The sequence below is a fragment of the Oxyura jamaicensis genome, chromosome 1, assembly GCF_011077185.1.
Source record: "Oxyura jamaicensis isolate SHBP4307 breed ruddy duck chromosome 1, BPBGC_Ojam_1.0, whole genome shotgun sequence".
Classification (NCBI taxonomy): domain Eukaryota; kingdom Metazoa; phylum Chordata; class Aves; order Anseriformes; family Anatidae; genus Oxyura; species Oxyura jamaicensis.
In genome coordinates this window covers 38,587,310-38,614,412 of record NC_048893.1, presented here as the reverse complement: position 1 = coordinate 38,614,412, position 27,103 = coordinate 38,587,310, and the positions used below count along the sequence as shown (strand labels likewise).

At 37.2% G+C, this 27,103-nt stretch overlaps 1 protein-coding gene across 2 annotated transcripts in view; it reads right to left on the bottom strand.

Annotated features, from left to right (window-relative positions):
* TRHDE (thyrotropin releasing hormone degrading enzyme) overlaps nt 1–27,103 on the bottom strand; it is a 213,483-nt gene that overhangs the window by 72,310 nt on the left and 114,070 nt on the right. Inside the window, exons 7-8 of one of the 2 annotated variants that reach the window (XM_035336815.1) lie at nt 17,493–17,558; nt 1,096–1,161 (exon numbers count right to left, since the gene is read on the bottom strand). In XM_035336815.1, the coding sequence (XP_035192706.1) occupies nt 1,096–1,161; nt 17,493–17,558 (132 nt within the window). The remainder of the gene's footprint in view (nt 1–1,095; nt 1,162–17,492; nt 17,559–27,103) is intronic. The other variant, XM_035336824.1, reaches the window with a different exon arrangement.

The window sequence follows — 27,103 nt, the reverse complement described above, 5'->3', positions numbered from 1 at the left end:
TCAGCAGTTTGAGCTCATCTTAAGGCAGCTGATGGTTGAGGCTCATCATCTAGTGGCTGTTCAATTGGATCACTCTCTATACTCTGCTGACTATACTGACTAAATTTTGGGACTCCAGTTGTTCCTATCCAGCCAGTTGAGATGTCCTGCAATATTCAAAACATCTTCACAGAGCTGGTGGAGCTACAGTAGACATGAATATCTCATGTTGTAGCTGGAAGCCTGGTACAAAACCTTAAGGCAGATGTTATTATATGTCTATGTACACGTAACTGAATCCAGTCCAACTGAACCGGAGCTTATACATAGATACGTACTTATCTAGATAAATGCAGATGTCTTGACCTTCAGCAGAATCCCAGTTTTGATGTCAATTATTACAATTAGATTGCCATGTTTACATATGGCTTGAGTTGGTATTTGTGCCAAAACTCCCTTACTGTCCTCTATATTGGCTTATACTTTGTCTCTATTCTGGAGTGCCCAGACTAGCTCTGTAGGTAATGAATTCAGGCATTATTGTCTCACAATTTTGAAAATCAAACTCTGCCCTTGAAGATTCTTGGACCTGGGTCTACAAACTCAAACTTTGTTGTAGCAACAGAAGGGAGCATGGAGAGAGAAACTATTATTCTCTTCAAACAGCGCAGTAATAGCTACCTGTTCAGACCAAACTTTAAAGATTTAATAGTTTTGTCCTTCACATGAATCATAACTCCACACAAAATCACAAACACACCTGATGTAGATGCCAAAGCAGAGCACTTCCTTGTGCCTTCTAGCCTGTGGGCCTCAGCCAGCTGCCACTACAGTCAGTCATAGCAAATTCCACAAAGTAGTTTTTACCGCACATCAGTGACATAGCACAAACAAGGATATATACTCTAACATAACAAAGAACTGAAATAGTGGGGGGAAAAAAAAAAAAAATCAGTGTTGCGACTGTTAACTCAAATGGAACTTCTTTGTATTAATGTTTAAATTTGCTCTGGGGTCTGAAGATCTCTTTATTCTCTATTCAGTCCTAAAGTTGCCAAGAAAATACTACAGTAAATTCTTGCTTCTCCCTCAGTGCAATAGATTAAAGCATTTTACCTTTGACAATGTGTTCCAGAGATCATTTCTGGCTGCATTGCCATACTTGTGAATGGTTAAATAGTCCTACAGAAATAAAATGAAAATACAAATCAGTATTACTATACACAAGCCAAACAACTAGAGCTATGAATCAATACTAGTAAAAGTTAAATCACATTAATGATTGCATTTGTCAGAAATCTAGAAATATAAAATATGGAAGTAAATAAACAGTTTCTTAAGCTAGTTTAGAATGCAAAAATTATTGCTAAGAATTTTCACTTAGAGCATTCAACGTTCTTCTTTTTCTGTGTAAGTTAATCTATAAGCTAAATATTTTGAATATACTTTTAAAATAATTGTCTAATCTCAGTATGGATTCCTAGGCAATTCTTACAGTAAGAGAAGCTTCTGAAACATAGTTCCACTTGCTATTTGAATGAGGACATTCTGTGTCTAATGTAAATAATTTCATAGAAACACAGGATCACAGAACATCCTAAGTTGGAAGGGACCCAACAAGGATCATCAAGCCAGTGTGTGTGCAGTTGGACTAGGGTGATTACAGAAAAGTATTACATTTTATAAAACGATCCCAAAGTTTGGAGATCTCTAGATCTTCATAACTGTAAATGTTTCGTTACATTTTCATACAAATGCACTCAAACTCCTCATCAACCGTATATTGCAAGTAAAGAGGCTTGGTGCTGTGACCACTTCCTTGGGAAGCCTGCTCCAGTGCCTGACCACCCTTTCAGTGAAGAACCTTTCCCTAACACCCAGCCTAACCCCACTCTGTCCCAGCTCCATGCCATTCCATCGGGTCCTGTCTCTGTCCCCGAAGAGCAGAGCTCAGCGCCTGCCCCTCAGCTCCCCTCAGGAGGGAGCTGCAGGCCGCCATGAGGCCTCCCCTCAGCCTGCTCTGCTCCCGGCTGAACAAACCAAGGGACCTCAGATGCTCCTTCTTTCCTTCAAAGGGACCTCAGCTGCTCCTGTCTTTCCTTCTAGATCAGCCCTGGTGATAGCTAGATTTATTACAACAGATTTAACTGAGCAATAGCCTATCATCAAAACTACAGACTCTTATCTAGGGAAATCCTGATGCATCAATGTTTAAATATGTACTAGAGACAGCTAGGCTTTAACATATTACCACAAAGGTTCTCCACCTTCACAGTGGAATGCTACTGTGGAAAAGATGTGACTGGAACCAAATTCTGTTTTTGCACAGGTATACATGCGTATTTTCACTACATACATGACTGAAGGTCCGAGGGAGTTATAAACTGAATGCTTTCACTTATTCAGACATAATTCCAATGACTGAGAGTCCATTCTTCTTCAATGGTAACAGGAAATATAATGCCTGATAAGCTACCATCATATGAAATTAACTTCTGAAATTAATAGGTTAAGCATATCACCAGGTTGGTCCTGCTCTTTTTGGGCACAAAATGCTTTTTCTTTTTCACAGTCATCTGGAGAAACAACACTTAGTTTCCTACCTTCCTGTGTCCCTAGACAACAGCTCATTCAAATACAGAAGTGAAATTCAGCAATGAATGTTTGAATCACATATATTTCCAGCATTTTGATTGGAAGAATTAAGTGAAAATCCACGCATCAGAGATTGTAAATCAATGGGTTACACTGCATTTGAATTTCCACCATCTTCACTTTACACAATGGCAGGAGACAGACCCTAATTTACAGCACAATGATAAAACTGGGACGAATTCGCTGACTTTGTTATCTGTGCTTTGTGTGAAGTACGATACTTTGGGAATAATTAGTGTTTGGAAAGCAAATTTTCTGATATACAAATTGTAGCACCTGTGACAGATTTAGCTTTTGTCAGCCAACTCATAGTACAACGTGCAGCAACTCCCATTTAATCACAGGCAAGGAAGGCTAAATGAGAACACTGACTCTCTAAACACAGTACAAGTCTTAACAATGCCATGGGAATAACTTGGAAAAAAAATACAATATAATACAGGCTGCACCTATAACACACTGTGCTTCCATTTTGTCTAAAAATATAAAGTCATCTGAGGCAGAGTGAAATATTCAATAGCTTTCAAAGCTAACGAAGTTGAATTGCAAATTAAAAAGCTAAAATAAGAATAAACAAAAGTAGGACAAGGTAAATAAATAAATTTACATGTGCACTCTAAGTGGTGCTAGAAAACACTGCATGTTTTGGTTCTTCTGAGAGTTGTTTTGAGAATCATTACACAGCAAAATCAAATCCTCAACACTTGAGGATTTATTCTTTACTCTCAATAATCCTGTTAACCAATCTAATAGTAGACATCAAATTTTACGTTTACTTTTTGCATTCACAGAGACTACAAAGGGATGAAATGCTTCTGTCCTTATTTTGCTTCTGTGCTTATATTGCTTTTTAGCTATCAATACACAGGTAGCTCAACACCAATGGTTAAAAATTCATTATCTTCCAATCTAACACATATTTTATATTAAGGAAAACAAAAATAACCATAACATTTACCCTGAAATAAGAAAATACAAAGATAAACACAACATCAGAGTACAGTCCTGGTACTACAAAATTTGACTGTACATTTTTTCATTGCTTCATTAAAGTTGTATTTAGACCACACACATTACCTCAAAACAGGAATTTTATCTAATGCATACTACAGAAAAAGCAGTCCTAAGTGACAATATGCATCAAAACATGTTTCTGATTGTAAATCTACATTGCAATTCAAAATCTGAGTGCAGTTTTCACAGGCACAAAAGCATAAAGCTACTGAACCAAGTCCCATCAAAAGTCCTCATTTATCAGCATATTGTTTTCAACAATAACCAGTAGCAGACACCTAGAAAGAGTACAATCTAGGGCAAGCACACAGCGATAGTTCCCCAGTATGCTCTCCCAGCATCCAGGACTTTATGGCACAAGGAATCCTGAGCAAATCAATATATTTGAATTTAGTAGTTTTCCATGAATTTGGCCAGTCACTTTCTGAACCCATATAAATGTTGAGCATTTGCAATATTTCATAAAAAAGCATTTCACACTTCAGTGATTTATGGTGTGAAGATACCTTTGTTTCAACCATCTGCAAGTCAGTTTCATCTGCTGCTCCCTAGTTTTGGCTCTAGAAGAGACCATGAACTACTGCTTCCTACTCCACTCTCTCCAAGGCATTCTTGCTTTACAGGTCTCTATTATAAGTGCTGTCATACCAGACTTTGCTTTTAAACTGAGGACGCCACCAGGCCCAGCCACTCCCCACTATGCTGACAACTTACATTTATTACCACCATCCAAGCTAATGTTTTCAAAGCTGGCTAGGGTTGAACCTAGGTAGGGTTACCATTACGCAGCTTTAAATTTCATTTCCAAATTAGCAGCCCCTCTTGCAGTCCCAGTCCCTCATTTTCAAAAAAAAAAAAAAAAAAAAAAAAAAGCTTACACATATCAGCATCAAGATCTATCCATACCCTGATCATCTCTTTCAAGGATGGAACAAGCAGGAATAGAATCAATTTTACCTGCTGGAGACCCATATCTAAATCTTAAGTAGCTTCCAAAGGAAAAGAAGACATATTTTCATTCACTGTAATTCTCCAGGACAGGAATATTTACCACCTCTTTGCCTTTATGTTGAATAGAAAAGAACTAAAGCAAAGAGAAAAGAGATGCAATCCACAGAACATGAAAGGAAGATGACACTGAAATCACAGCTGCCTGAATCGAAGCTGTGCTCTGCGCAGCTCCAAAGGAGGTAAAGTGACTTAAAGCAGCCTTCTCATAAACACATATGCCCAGAACCATCTGGCTGCGAGGCTTCTTCCCATCACAAAATTGCCTATGTCTATCACCTAGAAAAGCTGTTCCATCAACTGTAGCATTGAGCATGGAGAGAAGCCTCAGTCACTTTCCCAACTTTCAGCTATAACGCCAGCATATGTGTCAGAAGAAAAACATCATGAAAACCTCTTTAACTACCCAGGATTCTAGAGGGCTGTTCTACAGCTCCCCCTTTCTTTCTCACTGTAATGCTGTCTTTAAATGTTTTCCTTGTCATGGGGAAAGTAGAAAGTTCATTGCTCCTGGCACAGTGTCTCAACATGAAAATTAAACACACACAAAAAAATATCACAGAATACCTTCACCTCTATCAATTAAAAAAAAAAAATGTAATTGGACAATGTGTTTTTGTGACGTGCTCTAGTAGTTTTTAATATCAAATTGCAAAAAGAAATTCAAAATCTGTCATTCCATGAAAACAGATTCCAATTATTGCACAACCAAAGATCTAGCAAAAAGAAAATCCCAACAGATGCAGACTGTAATATAATGTTCTGTCTAACAGTAATCTTAATCCTCCCCCCAAAATAATTTCAAATTATTTTATTACATGAATTTATTACTTGAATAATGAAGCAGATGGTTTGAACAGTAGTAGAAATGAGAAAAAAAACTTAAAGGATTTTAAAAAATGTTTTCAGTAATATTGTATTGATTAAGTTTGCAGTCCCCTTATTGTGTTAGACTTCTTTTAAGTAAAAAGAAGATTACTCTAAGGGAAGAAGTCTTTTATCCTTTTGCAATCATAGTTCCCTCAGTACTGCAAGGGACTGAGCCTCTTGGCTTCAAGAAAATGAACTACCCTACCATCCAAACATGATAATGCTCACAAGTAATAAAAGGTAGTTACTGATAAATTCAAAATTACAAAAGTGTACAGGGGGAATAAGTCTTCAAACATATATCTTACTTTCAGGGGAGACTTCAGATCTGTAACTGGGAACTGAAACATCATTTCTAGGACCAAATTCCTTTCTCAGTTTATCAGTGCAAAGCTGATTGGTTGACTGAACCAATCAACTGTCCCCAGCTTATCTGAGTGGTGCTGAGATCTAAATCAGATTAACATTGAATAACTTACTCTTTCTTCTAAAGATAAATGGGAAATTCTACTACATGAGATGAGTGAGGAAAAAGTAGCAACGTATTTTGTAGCAAGTCTCTGAATGTCCTTATTTCTCAAAGCTCACGAAACAGCAGTGTTACCTCTACCTTTCTCTTTTGTCTTTTATTCCTACTCCTGGATCCATATTATATTCCCTTCAGCCTACAGTATGTTCTTGTTGAACACTTACACCTGACTGCTGTATCTGACCTAAGATTTAGAGCAAACAATAATTTTTTTTTTTTCAGGTGGAAAACAGACTCTAAGGTTCTGGCTATCAAATCCAGAGTTTTGCTTTGCCTTCTTTTTGTTTGTTTGGTTTGGTTTGTCTTGATTTTTTTTGTTTGTTTGTTTGTTGTTGTTGTTGTTTGTTTGTTTTTTGTTTGTTTTTTTGTTTTTTGAATTTCTGTACTTAGTTAAGTACTCAGAGCATAGTGAAACTAAGCCCTGAGTATTATAAAAAAGGTCAGACAGAAAGAAGCATGCTGGTGATTTTAGAAGACTGTTAAGAGAAAGATGATCAATCAAACAGAGGTCTCCATCAACAGACCTCAAATATTCAATGGAAAAGTTTATTTTGAAATGCCTTTTAAAATGGAGATGTTCAGATTCTCTTTTCATACTAATGGTTGATTTTAACATTCCTATTTTTTAAAGTAAATTAGTTAACTTACATTAAACCTTATACAGAGAGGTTCAGAACTGAAGTTGACTAAACTCAGTGGCTTCGAGTCATACTAAAAACATCATGATGAAGTAACAGCTTCAGTTTTGAAAGTGTCTGCATGGGGCTATAAGGTTTAACTAATCCAATTACAATTCACACCTTCAGCTACTTTGAACGAACTTTCACTTGTCCTTGTATGAATACAGATTAAACCTTGTTTACATGAAATCAAAACAAAACTCGGAATTAGTATTTTACAAAACTTTGAAAAATCAAAACATATTGCTATTTTTTTCCTTATTTCTAATAATTCTGCATGTACTAGTGCAGCTACCTGATGAATCTCTTCCAAACAGAGATTTCTTGACTAATATATTTTAAAACGATTAGTAATTCTAGCTGTCTCTTTGCTTTCTGGAAGTGATGTTCCTGTAAGATGTCCTGGCCTGGCAGACAGAATTGCTTTTTTCTTTTTTTTTAACCATCTCCATTTTTGTCTTTTGTCTTTAAATAATGACACAAAATAATTATCTGCTCCTTATACAATCATACTTTCTCAATTGTTATATTATCCAGTCTGTATTTTTGCTACTGGGTGCATTATGCAAGTAGAAATTCTTAGCAGCAAGTAACACTTTACATGTTCCCAATAATTTTACTGATCTATCTCAGGAGAGCCATGTTTAAAATATCCAATGTATCAGCAACTTCTTAGATAACTTCCAGATTCAAATGCATAAAAAAAAAAAAAAAAAAAAAAAAAGATGTTAAATACAGCCTGAGAGGTATTCATTGTACTTTAGATGCATCATGCAACTACTCATTTCAGCTGTGTTTTGCTTTTTTTTTAGGATAGCAACTCTGTCATTGCATAAAATCACAGAGATGGAAGTCTGTGGAATCACATCAACATACAACAGCTGAAATTTCAGCCCTTTATTTTCAAAAGGTACATTTAGATTTTTTTTCACACACACTGCTTAATACAATGCTTACAACCATCAGCAACTGGAAAACATCCACTGTCAACATGTCATATCTGCAATTAAATCATTATATGTGAACAGCAAGCTATAACTACTAATCAGGAAGAGTGATACTGGAACCATATACAGAAATAAATCTTAATTTTCTCTAGAGCCAATGATGCCGAATATGCCAGCATAATTATAGTATTTTACTTTTTCCTTTTTTCTCTTTGTAATTCATAATACTCCTATCTGTTATAACAATAATCAGATCAGTAGAACTGATATTTCTGGCGTTATATGGGTCAATGAGATTTTTAGCATTGATTTCAGTGGGAGAAGTATTAAGGCAATGTTGAGAGTATCTCATCCTTAGTGTTGAAAGTGTAACATTCAATAAGAGGATACAGACAGAACCCAATCCATGTCCTAAACAGCTCTCTGTCCAGGCTGAGACATGAGAGAAATTGTTAAGAGAAAGAAGGAGGAAAAGGCCATCATTAAATCAGTGGGACTGCTTGCTTTGTTCTATCTGCTTCTTCTTGTTAAGGAAAGAGACCAGTACTGTAAATCAGAAGTAATCCAAACAAAATTAATATGGCCCTGTCACTTTCGTTTCAATGTGAGAAAATAAACTCAAACCAGTGTAAGACACCCAATTTTGTAATTAATACTTCTTCTGCATTGCAACTCAGTGAATCCAATGTGAATGGAATATCTAAATAAAAGAGGTCAAAAAATTATACTCAAGCAAATTTCCAGAGTCATACACATTGCTTTAAAATATATCCTGCTTTGCTGAGAATCCTTTTTAAAAGATCAGAATTATTATATTGGGAGGTTCATTTGCCTTATTAAATTCAGCTTCACCCATCAGCTATTAACATAGAGAGGAAGGAGGTTCCATTTTTAAATACAGCAACAGCAATTTCAGTGTGGTGGCAAAACAATTTGCATTAGAAGACTAAAGGAAACTGTTGAAAGGATCAAAGAGTTATTGACTACCAGAGTCTGATGGTGTCTGCTATGCAGTGAGACACCTGCTAGTATATTAAGCTTGGCTTTAAGGAAAAAATGTATTTGATGTATTATTTGGTAGGGGTACTAAACTACTGAACTAAGAAAAAAAACTTACAGAAATAGAGTAATCTTTGAAACTGAACTGCATATATTTGACTGAATTTGTACATTCATTTTAGTTCTGCCTTGTTTGGTTGCATAATACATTTAAACTTAACCAGATATTGCTCAATAAATATATTTGCAATGAATACAAAAAATGATGGAATGTTTTCCAGATATATTTGGACAGCACCTGCTAATTGTGACAGGTTGGCTGCTCATTCCTCTGCATTAACTTGAACTATGCCTTGGGACTGCTAACAATGCAAAAAATCCGTGCTATATATTCTACAATTTTATTTTCTATAGAAACTCCAGAATAAGAGAGAAATTAATATTACTTACTGTGAAGAGGTCACCATAAATCACTTGAGAAAACTTATTTTAAACATGATTTGCATGTCACTGTGTCTAGATCATAACAACCTGCAACATTTGTACAGTAACAGTGAATAACAGATGGTAAAGCAGTAATAGTGAAATTTCGACTTTACCTGCAACTAATATGTTGTTTAAGCTAAGTTATATGTTATCTAGCAAACATGGTGCAAATGACCATCATACAGTACAGTGACTAAAGCTGCATTTAACTTTGCAAAATTTAGACCTCTTAAAAATCATTATCATTTACATCTGCATACATGCTACTATATCTACCTAATTCTATTTGCTTTTTTAATCTTAAAAAACAGAGTATTATCCAACCCACTTGATATTCCTCATTGTTTAAGCAGAGTGCACTATAGCAAGTAAACTAAACTGATATACCTTATTATCGTATTTTATGGATACGGCCTCATTTCCTTAATTTACCCCAGCAAATTTTGTCTTAATAATATAGTCAAAACACATCTGTGTGTAGGTGGAAATCTGTCCCAGGTCAATCCTGAGGGGTCCTCAGCCAGAAAGACAGACAACACGAGGACACATGATGCTGTAGCCTTCTGCTCAGGACACTGTTGAGGACACTGCTTAATATGCTTAACTGGGAAGGAAAACAGCAATATCCTTACAGCAAGACTTTCTTTGTCTTTTATCAACAGTGATCAAGGCAAAATTGAACAGACAACAAGGAGCTTATGCAGGAGGGTGGTACATGAGGATAGAGTAGCATAAGAACTTAAGTGAAGGTACTGCAGGTGCTTCTGGCATGGTTTGGAGGTATGTCCTTCCCTACTGCTTTCACAGGCTGGCACACAGAAATTCCACCAAAAAAATCATCACTTGATTTCTCTTGATGTGGCTTGGATATATGACTGCCTAGCTACAGTAACGGAACTTTAAATGCATGTAAAGAAAGAAAGTTCAATGATAGCCTGCTTTTTTTCTGAATGTCTTCCATTGAGCTAAAGAGAAGCAGATTTATTTAATATCTTATGTGTTGTAAGCATTAACTCAGGGTTCAGTCCTGCAATCTTAGTGCTGGAAATATTCCCACTGATTTCTAAAGAGCTAATGGGAATTTTGATTGCAGAAAGGAATCACATATAAACGTGTACTTCCAGCACTGTGTAAATTCCATTGTGCTGGTTTATAGCAACAGAGATGAGGTTGCTAGTAAGCTTGTGCCAGGAAAACAGTACAATTTTATTCCAAAAGAGAGCATTTTCTTAAATAGCCACTCAGCCTCCTGACATTATCTGCAAATTCATAACTGTAATTCTTTCTTTTAATAATTCCTGTCATAAAAATTGAGAAAATAACCATAACTGAATTTTACGTGCAACAGAATAAGAGAATAAAGCTCACTGAAAGCATGCCAAATGAATATGTATGTAATACATGTAATATGGTTGACAGTAACATTGCTGTAAAGGGTGATCATGTTCTGAGAAAACAAACTTAACAACTTAAGCTGTGTTTATATTAATTGTTTTTCTTTTTGGAAGAAGTTTTAGCAATGGAGAAATAAACTAACATTTTATTCTAGCTGCAAAATAGCACAACATCCGCTTAATGAACATGACACTGACTGTAACCTTGCTCTGACAGTCGGCACTGGGAACATCACCTGCTACTGAGGTTTAGCAGCTCTTGCCATTACAACTCTTTATAGCTTTCCTTCTTGTGACTTGCAGTTTGGCCAAAATGTAACTGCTTGAGCTGAAATCTTATCTTGAAAGTGTTTGTCCCATTCTCCAAGATTTCAGTGAACACCAAAACAAAAGTATCAAAAAATACTTTATTTTACTTTTTCTTGGCACTTTTCTATGAAAAGCTCTACTGCCACCATGCATTGGAGCAGAGGTCTAAAGCCAAGAAGGAAAGTGATCTTGTTTCAGGAATGTGTTTTTTCTTAACTGATTAACTTTAGATGATCTAGCAGCTAGATAGTCTCTCTCTCACTCTATGTTGACAGCTCACAGTTGATTAAGCTTAGGATGAGGTTAGAGTCCTTAAACAGGAAGTAAAGAGCCTGTCATTCCCATCTTTCAGCAGTCCTGTGGGCAGAAGGCACTCCAACAGCCTGGGAAGAAATACGTCTGACCCAAATGCACAGGGGACAAAAAGCAGAGCAGAAAGGAGGGAAATAAGTTAATGTAATCAAATTGGAATATTGTTATTATGCAATATTTTAGGAAGATTTTTTTCTCTGTACAGCACCTAGATTATACTGGGGAAGAAAAAAAAAAAAAAAAAAAAGCCTTCATGAACAGTTGTTGCCATAATTGTGAGTGCATTAGATATAAAGCTCTATGGCCTTAGTTATGCCAAGGCTCAAGGCTGGAGGAGTCTGTGCTGACTGAACCTGATATCAAGTCTGTTTTGAACATCTCAATTTGTTTATAATGCTACTTTGAAAGAACATCTCCTCAAGATTCAAAATACACAACCAAATTTCATGGAGACTTTGGTCTTGATCACATTGGTCCAATTTCACCCAAATGTGCAGGCACTCTCGCTGATTTATTTATTGCAGCATTAACTGTATGATTGGCATTTTCTGGAGGCCCACCTGGCTGCCCCTAGTGGCTGAGCTGTAGCCATGCTGAGTGCCCACAGCTGAAGATGAAGCCAATGGAAACTGCTATGAATGCTTAAATTGCTCTGATCCATAAGTGCTAAGACACATGGGAGGGAAAAGTGCTGTACTGGGCATCTAATATGACATCCTCCATGCTTGTGTAACTTCTAACTTAAATTTCTGTGGGCCTAGATCTCCCTTTTTAAAATGAGGCTAGCACCACCCCATCCCTTCCTACAAAGCTGATGTGTTCGGTTCACTGACTGTTGATGATGCACTCTGAAACCGTGCTGGCTGGCATTTAAGAAAATCATATATAGCAGTTATGAACTGGGACTACAAAGTGAATGAAAAGTATAGAAAAAAAGCATGGAAACACAATTCAATTAGCATGTTCTACTTTTGAGTTGAGTCAGATATTGTCCTACGTAAAAAATACTAGGTATTGCATAAATAAAGGCCCTAGTTAAGGTGTATACAGGAAGAGGAATAACTAAGTTTAAACTGAGCATTTCTCAGTAGCCATACATTTAACTATGTATCTTCAATCACGTTTTTTTCTCTAAACAGAACCATTTTGCTGTACACGTGGTAAACTCCAAATTGTCTTGGAGCTAGAGGAAAGACTTCAATTTTCTGTAGTGATATATGGGTCTGGCCCTTACTATGCTGCACACCTTAACACTTTAAAAGGAAAAAAAAAAAAAATTGTGACACTGCATCTCACAGAAGATTCTTTAGTAAAGTTTTACTGACCATTTAAGTCATGGTGGCAAAAGCTACAGAAAATGTCCATAGCACTGAATTCATTTAACAAATGTAAACCTAAAATCCTGAGTGATTTAGAGTAGAATCACAAGAAATGCTGAGAGGGCAGAAAAGGCAAAAGATGTTATCAATCTCATATGTCATTCAGTGTAGAAAACAGTGATGTCAGCTCCTTTGAGATTTTCTGTGACTTCCCATGTCCTGTTTTTAACATGCTCCAGCTGTCCTGTTGACAAATGTCAGTACAAGTGAGAGAGTTTGAAAAATAAAGTGCAATTAACTTAAGGACAGGTCACAGCTAGTACGCCCATGATGTTCATCAAAGTCATATACTTTGTGCTTTTCTAAACCAGAGGAAATGGATGCTGAATTAGCTGAAAAGTACCTCACTCAACATCCACTAAATGCACCAGCCAGCAGAACTGCAACATCAGAATTTCACGATCCGTAAAGATGCTCCTGCTTTGTAGCAATAGTTATAACCTCCCATTGAGCTGAGGAAAACCCTGGATGGTTCCATATGAGCTATTGTTTTAGGGAGAGCATCACAGCCGATTGCTTCACTAAACCTAATCCTAAAGTGCCTTTTTTTTTTAAACGTCTAGAAGGTTTTTGATAGGGTTCCACACTGATGGCTGCAACAATTCAAACAGAACACAAGCATGCATAGAGGTGTCTAAAAGGGAGGAAATACTAAGCAATGTGGATGAAAGAAAGTCTAACTAGCTGGCTTTATGATAGTAAAAAGTGTCTGAAATTTGAGCCTTGAGGTATTTAACAGCCTTCATGTCAGATTTCCCCAGATAGTTCTTCTGAAAGGTTGACCAATTTGTTTCAATACAGTGGCCACTCAACAGCACCAAAAAAAAAAAAAAAGAAAAAAGAAAAAAAGACAGTATATATCCAAAAAACTGTATGGAAATTTTTCTTCTAAAGGTACAATGTGAAACCTAAAGTAAAAAGCAGTTAATTTATCATAGAAGCAGGGATTCCTGCAGTAACTAATTCAAAGTGCTGATGATGCACTAAATCAGGGTGAGTGATGAACACACACATAGCAGCAAGTGAAGTTCAAAAGGATACAGATCTATGTGATCAATGAGCTGCCACATGGCAAATGAAATGCAGTGTTGACAAACGTACAGTAATAGAGATGAGGCTCCAAAATAATAAAATCAAATATAAGAAAAATGTAAATTAACCAGTGCAGAAAGGTCTCATTACAGAGTTGGGGGTGCCTCTTTATACACATCTAAGTATCAGACCTTCAAATCACTGGGCTTTTTCTCTATATTTAAATGGGGAAGGGGAGGGGAGAGAACACTGATAACTTGAAGAGGTGCATTACATTAAGGCGTGTGTCCAGTGACACCAATCATGAAAGCAACAATTCATTTCAGGCACATAGATTACGAACAGCCTACAGATGAAAATTTCTTACAAATCTAAAATTAGATTGCATATAGCTGCCCTGAGTGATGACTGAACAATAAGGTCAACTTTGGTGTCTTCTGCTTACCAAGCCTCTTCATATTCCAAATGATATCCTAGCTGATTAATGGCCTTTTTTAAGAAGAGTCCTGAGAATAGTACTCAGTTACATGCACCCCTTCAGTTTCCATGGAGCACAGCAAACTTGGTATATCAAGAAAGATGTCAGGACTTTTAAAAAGAAAGAAATCTCCCAGTATAAGAAGGAAACGGTCATTTGTTTTTTTGTGTGTTTTTTTTTTTTCTACAAACACAACAGTTGTGACTTTTTTGTGTCTGTTACTAGCTATTGCTATTATTGACATTATTGAATTATTCATTACAGTCAAATATAAATGTTTTCTCTTTTGCTTTTGTCTATGGCCTGCTACATGAAAACCGAGAAAGTTCTGTCTTTGTTTCTAAACCTTGTGTTTGAAAATGTCACATGATTCAAGACACCCTCTGTCTTTGGAGGGCTTCCAGAAAATCATACCTTCACTAAGTATGGCAGCACTTTTACATGGGAAATTCCACACTATATATTCACTGTATATTTACAGGGACAGGAGCAGGCCAGTTATTCTCAATAGATATGAATCTCTCCAAACCCATGTATTCTATAAAATTGAGTGTTACTGCCACATTTTTACTTCCTTGCAGACTCCTCAATAAAACCATTTGCTGAATTGTGGGCATCATGGGCTCCTTTATACATTTGCTTCAGCTCATAATCATTGTAAAAAATATTCAAAAAGCCCTGCTTCCCTTCATTGACGTTTTCTTTGATTGTTTTCTTTGACATGTAAGGGATTTTTCTCCCCCAGGCTATCTTGGCTTGTTCTTCAGAAAGTCCACCTGCCAGGTGATAGCATGTAATTAGACCAAGACAATGTAAGTGGCAAGGAACAAAAAAGGTAGATACCCCATTATCTTCTTGCTATAAACTTTATCCTTTCCTCTCCTTAGTTCAAAGCCTTGTTAGCACATTTTTTGTAGCTCCTCTTATATAAAACTCTAACTCTGCAGTTCTTAATTAGATGATGAATCATACTTTGACTTCAATGAAACCACAAACACTCAACACAAATGCAAATAAAGGGTTACTCATTTTGGTTTATGGTGGTGTATTAAGACTACAGGAATACTCTTTCTTATCATCTGTGAAACACTAAGGATGTAGCTAACACACTAAAAAGAACTGAAATAATAATTATTATTAACATTGATATGTTCTAATGTACTGGAGGCTAATGACAAATAAAGCAAACAAGATAAACCAAGTCCTTCAGAACTCAGTTACTCAGTAAGCCATTAGAATGACCCAAGTGAAATGAACCATCAAGTCCGCTTTTAGAGTGTTTGTTACTTGAAAAGATTTAAAAATAGTAGTAATAAAGCCTTGCTTTTGCAGCTTGAGATCTGCCATTTAGTTGAACACCGGAATTCCATAATAAAACTGGATTCAAGAGAACATAATGCTAAATCCCAAGTAATAGTACTGGGGCTAAAGAGCTAAAAAGCCTAAACAAATTCACAGTACAAAAGGGTAAAGAAGTCATCAAGTTCCCCTTATCTCTACCAAAGCTAGCATTCCAACTCTACAGTACAGGGATGCTATTTTGTTATATCTATAAACCACAAAGAATTAATGAATTACAGGCATTTCCAATTGTGTAATTTGTAGTTTATGAACAAGCTTATGAACATTATCTTTCATTTTATCCAACTCAGAGATATGCACATGGAAAATTTCCATCTGAACTTCAACTGTATTTTATTTTTTTATAAAAAGAGGTAGAATAGCATCTTCCAACTAATGTCAAGATTTTAATTACTTAGATTTTCACAGATAGATTTTTCACTGAAGTTGGTAACAGAAGACTTTCTATTAGAGCAGAACTAGTGAAACGCAGTAACAATAGGAAAACACCCAAGCCCACAAACAAAGCCCCATTACAACTTTAAGGTAATTATGATTATTTAGTTTGATCTAAACTTTTTTATTTTTCCTAAATTTATTTCAGGACAACTTTCACATTGTTATTTCTCAGACAAATGTAGAAGAAAATAGAAAAAGCATGTCTGAGATAAATATATTAAAACCTTCCCTTTCTGAAATTCTGAGTGAAATGCCTTTGTGGGAAAGCTGAATTTCGTTATTAATGTATCTGTGCAAGCAACAGTTTTTGGTTGGAATATGGAGTGTGCTGGAAACAAGTCTTACTGGCTTAAATGAGATGAGGATTTCACCCTTAACATAAACAGGATTTTATGAAGGAAACTTTTGAGTTCAAGATTTCTTATCTGGGTGAGATTAAGTAACTTATCTGAACTGATGTTATAACTAAGGAAATGAGCCAAATGGGCCCATTAAATAAGCTATCCACAAAACGTGAATGCCGTATAAAACCTCCAAAAAGCCACCATGTTTCCTTTCATTGCCTACCACATGGAACACACCTCTCTATGACATAACCAATGCATTCATGTAACTTTTGTTTTATATTTTGTCTTCCAATTCATTTTGGTTAGATGTAGAATTACTGTGTTAAAAAAAATTGACCTGATCCCAGATGTAGTTTATTTAAATTTCAAAATGAAAAGCTTACTAAGAACAGATAAGATTGATTGTTCTTTCCACCTTAGCATAATTGTATTTCAGGTGAACATCAATTTACTTTAAAGGACACTTCTAAGTAGCAGGCTGCATCATACATAATTCATCAATCACAGCTGCCTGTAACATGATTTACTCAAGCAGAATTCAGTGGAATAGAAGGAGTCGCATTGTTTTTTATGCTGTGGCCTGTTTGTTTTTAAATAGTTTACGAAACACTCATTTGCACTGTATTATTGCTGAAAAGAGTTCATCCTTGGTTCATCAGCAGGTTGAATTTCTTCATACAGAAATGTTACCCCTTCAGATTTCTTTTAAAAGGTAAAATGAGTCTTGAAAACATAATTAAGGCAAAGAGCACTAAATGTTTATGAAACGAAAAAATAGAGCTCAAAGATTTTTATATGGGGTAGGAGAAGGCAAAAGTATTTACCTGAAAAGCATTACTAGTTTTTAGTGCTGTGTATTTTCTATCTGCTTTGATGTCGTTTGTTATTGCTTTCTTACCAGCATGCACATGTAATTGAAGAGAAGTAGCTCCTTCCTCAGCTAGCCCTTCACATGGTTGTCTCATGGATAAAATGGCCTATGCTTGACAATATGCACAACAGGACACAAAACTGTGCATCAGCTAAAGTGCAATCTCTAGATACAGCAAGAAATAGATGTGACACTTTCATTTACGTGGGCACCACCTTGTGTGCTCTGCTGCTCACTATTTTCTACCAAATTCAGCTTCAGGGACATGTTGGTGCCTCAGACAGTCCTGAAGTAAAGAACCATTTCCACAAACAGATGCAAATAGAGCTTTAAAAGAAAAAAGAGAGTGAGAGAAGCTGCTAGAAATACACACTTGCACAAAGACAGAAATTTCTTTACTTACTTGTAAACCCATTTGAAACACAGAGTGACCCATAAAATTAGCCAACATTCGAATTAAAGCTGCACCCTGTGGGAAATGATACAGGAAAAAAGAAGTTACTGGTTTTGCATATCAATATTATACAATCACAACAATTTGAAGTATGCAATTCCATTCAACAATATCATCTTAGAAACTTGTGATTGCTATAATTTCTAATTGTGCTGGACTGAAAAAAAAAAAAAAAAAAAAAGAGAAAGAAGATGCAAACATTTATGAGGAAAAGTGAGTTGGTTGTCCCAACCCTTCTGTGTACTCAGCAGTAATGCAGTTTTTAGTGAGGGCAAAAAACAATGTCCATGGTAAATTCTAGCACAGTGATATGATTCATCATATTTTTATTTTAATTATACTATTGGAAATAAGGATTTAGTGATAATAATTCCTTTACAAAAGCCTTCAAGACCTGGTGATCTAGAAGTGGATCATTTTCATAAGAATTTTTTAAATGTCGATATCCATACTTGACTTTATTAATAGTCAGCTTATTTCTCACACTATCATGCAAAGAGGTTAAGTATGTGTATAATATCTTTCCTGTACTTATACCAGTTCTTATCCCTTGCCTCTTCAGGCAAAGGAGTAAGGTCTAAAAAAATTCTTTTTTTTTCACAGGTGATTCCAATTGTCAGAAGCAGACATACACGTGCCAGACTACCTTTCTTTAAGAAATCCCTTGTGTTTCCCCACTCCTTCTCAGTACAACCACAACTGGTGTGCATTTTCCCCTTGCACAAGTACTCTATTTCAAGCAGAAATACCTTCACAAATCTGATTTGATGATTTGGCTAAAATAGTCCACTTTGCAGTCCAATTTCAGGAAAATTAGCATCCTAATCCGATAACGACTAAACATGTTATACCTAATACTGATCACTGTATGAGGAGGACAGTTTGGATTTCAAAACAGTGAATCAAAAGCCATAAGAAAACACAATGTTAGAACTCAACCTCAGCTACATATGTAGGTTCAGGAATTAGGTTAATGCTCAGTTAGAAAAAAAATAAATTAAAAAAGCACAGATTCAGAAATTCCCAGGTACTAAAGCAAAAAGGATTGTTATAATAAAGTAATATTACTTAGTGCATTAACAGAAGTAAAACAGTAATTTAGGTAAAAACCCTATTGCTTCTCTTCACACAACAACATCTATTTTAGAAAGATTCAAGAAAAGGAAAATGCTTCACAGTGCTACATAGCTTGTCAAAACTGGTATTTACTCTAGCTCTAATATTTAAAATGTGCACCTTTTTTTCTAATTTGAGTTTCTCTAGTTTCAGCTTTCAAAACCAGAGTTTTAAGTCTTTTCCTGTTAGATTAAATTTCAAATTAGTTTTGGAATTCATTCAACAGGAGTCCAATTTTTAGACTGTTTAATACATTCTACTGATTTCTTGAGCAGTACCTATTTTTGAAGTAATGAAGGAAGCATCTGTAGTAATCAACATTTTAAATAACTATATAAATCAAAAAGATTAGTAACTTGTTAGTAAATCAAAAGAAAGCAAGTTTTTTCACATAGGCAGCAACAAATAATACATAGTTAATAAAGTAACTGAAGAAAAAAAGTGAATTCAGGAGATGTTTGTAATTGCTTATAATAAATGAATAGTGGATAAGCAAGAACAACAAAAAAAATGGTGTTTGCATTATTAGTACTATGCTGTGTTTTTATGGTGGTACTTAGTCTTACCAGGAGACCAATCATATCAGGAACACATGGCACTATAAAAAATAGTCCTTATCCACACAGATTATTATCAGAACAGACAAGACTATAGGCCAGGAAGCATTATTACCCTCATTTTACCAGAGGAACAGAGTGAGTAAAGTTCTCAGAGATGTTTAAGCAGATAAATAGCAAATAAATCTGTTTAAGCAGATAAACAGCAGACAAAAAAGAAATCCCATAAAAAGATAAATCCTATTTATTTGGTAACTAACCTGGAAAGGGCAACCCAAAACATCTGTAACAGAACCAAAACAACATAAAAATATAAAAGAGATCAGTCCAAATCCTTAACAACAAAGACATTCTTCCACTCATCACACCTTTTTCCTGCTCACTTCTCAGTATTCCAGGGTCCCCTTTTTCATTTCTCAGAGTCTAAATTTCACATGGTAACAGCAAACACATATTCATATAGGTACCTTAGCTCTACTGATTTCCGTGAGAAGTAAGTAAACAAATGCTTTCATATGATCTTGCCCACAGAGTCTTTTTCTATCCAGAGACCAAGAACTGTCAGTCAGACATAAAATAATTATAAAATTGCTCTCACAGCTCTCATTTAGCCACATCGTGGATGGAACTATGGCTGGCCTTTATACAGCAAACAAAATAAAAAAGCAAATAAAGACTGAACAGGAGATTCAAGGCACAAAGGCAGAACTACTCTCTCTGGATCCATTTGTTTTCACAGATACTTTAGAATTAATTTCTAATTACCTTCAGGAAATCCAGAAGTTCATTTACAACATCCAGAACAATGTGCCTGACCCAGTTCTGCTATCTTCCCCACACATTTTGCCTATCTGGATGACATATTTCCTGAAGAATAGTACAGGAAAAGAAAGAGAGGGAAAACAGAAAACCACACAACCTCAAGGGGTAAAAAAAATGTCTTGAGGAGAAGAGGGGAGAAACAGAGGAGCAAATTCAGCCCTTTGTGTGGAGGGAAAAGTGATTGTAGGAAAAATGGGAGAAAACCACTTATTAAAACATTTTTGCACTTCAAAGGCAGACAAAACAGAATAGTGACACTTTCCTAAGAACAGAAGCAATCAATACATTCCCAAATCTAGGAAGGAAAGGAAAAGACAGGTAACACTGATACTCTGGAGATTAAGAGAAAAAGTTTTGCAGAGGCTGGGATTGAAAAGTCTGAGTAACTGGCATAAGGAAGGGGGACTTACTAAAAGATAGGCTTGGAGGACAACCCTAACTAGAGGGATGTGGCAAGGGAACAGTATGTTCAGCTACAGAAGCAATGGAATAAATAGCTTTGGGATTATCTGAATGGTCCCAAATGCTAGCATTTTCTTTGTACATTCACATAGCAAGCAGTGAACTATAGGTCCCAGAGAACCTGTGCTTCCAACACTCTGAAAGCTTCTCTGACCTAGACCTAAACTTCCTATATATCCTAAATCACAACAAATCTGTCCTGCTGCAGAGGATGCTCTTTTGAACCTGTCAGCACCTTCCCCTGAACACCCTGACATGCAACTGATCTGCTCCCCACTTCATTCTCAGGGCCACTTCTGCTCCGCCAACAGTTGTGCAACCAAGGAATGATATATGGAGTCTTGAGAAGTGAACCTGGCTCCCTTACAGGGCACAACAGCTATTTATTGATGATTTAAGTGCTTTCCTCTAGGCAGTGGATGACTCAGTACCTTGTCAAAAGGTAAAAAGCATTGGTTTAAGAGGTCTAGTGGAAAGCAATTCCTTCCTATTCACAAAACATATCTGCATTCCTGACCATACCAAATCTGGCTCATTTTAACAGGGAAAAGCTATGTACCCCATTTAAATAAAACTTTACTCAGACAAATATACTAGATATTCAGTCAACGACTAATGGCACTACTTAGTTCTGGTGAAGCACTTTTCAGTAGCAGATCTCAAAGTGCTTTGTGAGGCATTGGTATCAATATTCTTCCCATTACAGAAAGGGAAATTGAACCACATCGTAGTGAAATCATTTACTGAAGATCACCCAGCATGTTCATCATGCAGCCTGGGACAAAGCTGGAGCTTCCTCAGCGTCTGCAATGTGACATTACTGCTACTGGCAAGGAAGGTAGAACATTGGCCACTCCATGGAAATAACTACATGTGCAGACCTTGTCTACAAAGTGCTCCTGGGAAAAAGCAAGCTCACTGCCAATTAGCAAATAGTGGCTGAAATGCTGTAAAGTTATGCTCTTCCCTACCCTGAAGAGACATGTTTGCACACCCACACCATGATAAAGACCATCCATAATAAAACGAGGAGCAAAATTTCTTTATATGTGAGATGAACTTGTCTTTGAAATCTAGAAAATGCAGACTCACAGTTAAGTCATCCCATCTAATTCTCTCATGTCAATATAAAATAATATCATTTCAACCTTGATCTCATATTAAATTAAGCTAATTTTTAAAGACTCACTCCTGCATTTTGTGACCCTGTGGCATCACTACAGGTCACGATTACTGTAATTTAAATTAATTCTCTTTTTAAATGATCCAATTTTACTATATCTGAATTCTTAAACTAATTGTTTCACTTGCAACTTGCATTCCGTAATCATTTCTTATACAAAAGAAAGTACCAAATGAAATTTTCTGCACTAGGAAAAAAATAAATAAATAAAATGTTCCGTTATTTTTAACCCACAAAAAATTACCATACTACACAGTACTGTTATACAGCCACACAGCAAGGGATACATCTGACTAAATGCAGATATCCTTAACATCTCTGTTTACAATTAGTTTAGTGGTCTAGACTTTCTTTACAATCAATGGACAGAATCTGTCACTTCTGGATGCACTTCATCTCCAAACAGATTAGATGACTTGTACCTTAAAAGCACCACCTCTCATATTTGACTCCAAAATGAACATTGGATGACAAGTTCACATGCGCCTATCTGCACTGCAGAAATCTAAAGTGAGGTGAGATGAATTCAACCGCCTTGTCCAAAAAGGCCATAAAGAGATTGATTCCCCACTCTGATACAAGAGTTCTATACTAGTGGGTATAGAATTTCTGAAATATTAAGATATATAATTGGTGTGACACCACCCTTCCACATATGTATATGTGGTATATAGTATATAAGGCATATAGGCAAATATAGCCATATAATAAATCATATCTCAGTTTTAACTTCGATATAAGAACACCTGCAAAGGCAGGCATTCAAGAGAGGACCCTGAAGAGAGGGCAGTGTGCTTGCTAGCTGAAGGTGCATATTCTGTACCAAGCAGACAGCAGAGAAAACACTTAAAATTATGAACTAGTGAAGCCATTGCAGAGAATCAGATAATGTGAAAATCAGAAAACCAGAATACAAGATTATGAAGAAGGTAGAAGGCAAGGACAAGGGGCCATGTGTGAAGAGATACAGTTGAGTTGCAAACTCATTCAGCATTTTTCTTTTAAGGACCAAAAAATATGTCAGTATTCTAAAAAGTGCTCATGATTGAAAAATGTCACCAACAGAACAGAAATTGTGAACTACAGCTGACTCTCATAAGAGTGAAATTATCTATCATTTTGTAAATGACCTGGAGTCAAGGAAGATAAAGAGACCATAAAAGGCTGACTTAGAGAAAGCATAGCTCTTCTATCTTCCTCTCCTCCTTCCCACCAAATCTTGTCTTTTTTTTTTTTTTTTTCCCTAAAACATCATCTTTTTTCTTGCTGCTTTTGTATGTCTTGTTGTTTTTGTTCTAAGGTTAGGATTGAGATTCATGTGACAGAATGCAGATGCCTATATGGTAACTTTCTGATGCTTACTCAAGTTTTATACAGCTGAGCCAGCTGCTTAGACTCCCTTTAAAGGCAATGGAGAGAGAAGTAAGCACTTAGCTCATCCTGATTCATCTCATCTGAAAACATGCATCTAAAATAGTATGGATTAATTTCACCCTAAAAGTTCCTACTTATCTTCACTGATGATACAGGGAGGTTAGAGGACTAGTTAACTGCAGGAGTCTATGCAGCAAACATCCCAAGTTCAATAACATAAATCTCTTTAAAGATATTTTATCCTGCAAGTCATGGAGCAACCCTGGAAAACGTAGAAGTATAAACAATGCAGAAACACTTTCCTGAGTTTACAACATCTGAGACAGCATCTTGAAGGCTTGCTTATCAAATTATTTGAAGTAACACCAAATATCAGTAATAACAATTACATAGATCTCAATATATGCCTTTTTCACTGAATGTCCACCTTGCCATCCTTGTTTATGAATAAAAGTTGATTGCTTTGATTTAGTTCAGAACAATATATTTTGTGACATAAAATCCAAAATCAGGAAGCATCCTGTTATGGGAACCACCACCAAGGTACACAAGATATAAGTGTAGAGTGAGATACTGAGGAGCAGAACACTGGACTACCAACCAAAATTATATAACTGAATTTATGTGGGAAAAAAAAATCTATTTCCTACAAAGCCTCCACTCCCCCCTTTTGCTGTTACTTCTCTCATTTCTAAAAGAACATTGAGACACAAGAGACTTAGTCTTCTATTGTGCAGTAGTGAGTTCAAAATCAGTCTTGATTAATATGTAATAGTACCACTTGTCTTTCATATAAAATACAATTTTCATGAAATTGTAGAAGGCCTAAAGCTTATGCTTGTATCCCTGCAATTCAAGATTAGGGTCACTATCCCTCTATCTAATGGAAAGGTGAGATACTCCATCTTCTGCTTCAATTAAACTTGATTTTAGTCATATTATTGGTAGAACTATTATTAACAATAAGAATTTCTTATAATCACTTTCATCTTAATTGATTTTAACAAATCAGACCACATAAAGGTTCTCAGAAATGTATGATTCTTTCCTAAAGAGCTCTTAAGATTAGAATCAATATATGAAGTTTGATGAATACTAATATATACTGACATATACCAGTATTCTTTTTGCCATATATGTCAATATATAAACATTTCCTTCCTTAAACTATTTACTCTGTGCTATGGTACAACTGAACATAACTGAAAAAAATTGAGAACAAGGATTTGAAGGAATGGTGTGGACAACCCTTTTGAAGCACTTAGAAGAAAATGTTCTGTGGGCAAGCAGACAGGTGGGATACAAGAAGGCCACAAGCTGTACTCATTTGGGATCATCTGCTCATTTCATTTCCAATCTACAAAAAGACCTTTCCCACACCCTGTGGCAACACTAGTTGCTCTGCAACTCTCCATAGGAGAGTCAAAAGCTTTTGGGAAGGCGTCTTGTCAAAGATTTTTTTGAAAATCCGGTGTCTCCTGACTTCCTGCACAAACTCAGCTCAAAAGTGAGACAGAATCTCCCTTTGTAGAAGTTATGTTCGGCAAGACCAACACATTTATCCATGTGCTCAGGTACTTACCCTTTACATACAATACAGTCACCACCTTGCTGGAGTAGGAAGCTGGACTCATCAGTCTGTACTTCCTAGGACATCTTCTAGAGACCATTCTCTCTCTACATTGCAACCAGCAATTCTCTGGCACAGGGGCTGTCTGCAAGGACAGCCTACACCCTATTGCCCCGAGTTCTGCACTCCACATCTGCTTACTTCCAGAACATGCTGGTAGGGAACAACCTACTCAGCTATTTTGGTTAGTATCTCCCATGTATCTACCTCAAATTGATCGTTCCTGCAACCTGTTACAAAGAATAAACTGAGCATGGGAATCAGCCTGTTCTTCAGCAAGAAAGTCCAATACAAATAATTAATTACGCTTCTCTGCTACACCCTTAAAAATCTGATAAAATCATGCAAGTTGGCCATCATGTAGCCCCTCACCCAGTAACCCTAAGCCATGCCTGCTGTGCACTCAAGTCAGGCATGAAACACCTTAAAAAAAATCAGTTTAAATCACACAAACTGAAGACAACACCTTCAACACTTTTACCTTGGTACTTACAACACTTACAACACTTTTAACTCAGTCTTTAACAGCAAAACCAGTCGTTCTCTGGATGCCCAGAACCTTGAGCTGGTGGAAGGGGATGAGGAGCAGAATGTCGCCCCCACAATCCACGAGGAAACGGTTGGTGACCTGCTACAGCATTTGGATGCACGCAAGTCGATGGGGCCGGATGGGATCCACCCGAGGGTACTGAGAGAACTGGCAGAGGTGCTGGCCAAGTCTCTTTCCATCATTTATCGGCAGTCCTGGCTATCGGGGGAGGTCCCAGTTGACTGGCAGCTAGCAAACGTGACGCCCATCTACAAGAAGGGCCGGAGGGTAGACCCGGGGAACTATAGGCCTGTTAGTTTAACATCAGTGCCAGGGAAGCTCATGGAGCAGATTATCTTGGGTGTCATCATGTGGCAGTTGCAGGGCAAGCAGGCGATCAGGCCCAGTCAGCATGGGTTTACAAAGGGCAGGTCCTGCTTGACAAACCTGATCTCCTTCTATGACAAGGTGACACGCTTAGTGGATGAGGGAAAGGCTGTGGACATGGTCTACCTTGACTTCAGTAAGGCATTTGACACCGTCCCCCACAGCATTCTCCTCAGGAAACTGGCTGCTCTTGGCTTGGACTGGCGTACACTTCGTTGGGTTAAGAACTGGCTGGATGGCCAGGCCCAGAGAGTTGTGGTGAACGGAGTCAAATCCAGTTGGAGGCCGGTCACTAGTGGAGTCCCCCAGGGCTCGGTACTGGGACCAGTCCTCTTTAACATCTTCATCGATGATCTGGACGAGGGGATTGAGTGCGCCCTCAGCAAGTTTGCAGACAACACCAAGTTAAGTGCATGTGTCAATCTGCTCGAGGGTAGGAAGGCTCTGCAGGAGGATCTGGATAGGCTGGACCAATGGGCTGAGGGCAACGGTATGAAGTTCAACAAGACCAAGTGCCGGGTCCTGCACCTGGGGCACAACAACCCCAAACAGAGCTACAGGCTGGGAGATGTGTGGTTAGAAAGCTGCCTGGCAGAGAAGGACCTGGGAGTAGTGGTTGACAGTCAGCTGAATATGAGCCAGCAGTGTGCTCAGGCGGCCAAGAAGGCCAGCAGCATCCTGGCTTGCATTAGAAACAGCGTGGCCAGCAGGTCCAGGGAAGTGATTGTCCCCCTGTACTCGGCTCTGGTGAGGCCGCACCTCGAGTACTGCGTTCAGTTTTGGGCCCCTCGCTACAGGAAGGATGTGGAGGTGCTCGAGCGAGTCCAGAGAAGGGCAACGAAGCTGGTGAAGGGTCTGGAGAACAAGTCTTACGAGGAGCGGCTGAGGGAGCTGGGACTATTTAGCCTGGAGAAAAGGAGGCTCAGGGGTGACCTTATTGCACTCTACGGGTACCTGAAGGGAGGCTGTAGCGAGGTGGGGGTTGGTCTATTCTCCCACGTGCCTGGTGACAGGACGAGGGGGAATGGGCTAAAGTTGCACCAGGGGAGGTTTAGGTTGGATATTAGGAAGAACTTCTTTACTGAACGGGTTGTTAGTCACTGGAATAGGCTGCCCAGGGAAGTGGTGGAGTCACCATCCCTGGAGGTCTTTAAAAGACGTTTAGATGTAGAGCTTAGGGATATGGTTTAATGGAAGATTTGTTAGGGTTAGGTCAGAGGTTGGACTCGGTGATCTTGGAGGTCTCTTTCAACCTAGACTATTCTGTGATTCTGTGAAATTCTGACTAATACATTTTGAATAATGATTGAAACATATCTCTTCATGAAACATGCTGAAGACAGCAATTTTTTAGAACTCCAAAATTAATAAAAGATAAAAGCAGCATAAAAAAAAAAAAAAAAAAAAAAAAAAAAAAGTTTAACATATTTTTATGGTGCTAAGACTAATAATGTTTAGTTGTGATAAACACAAACAAGGTTTTATAAATAAAATTAAATT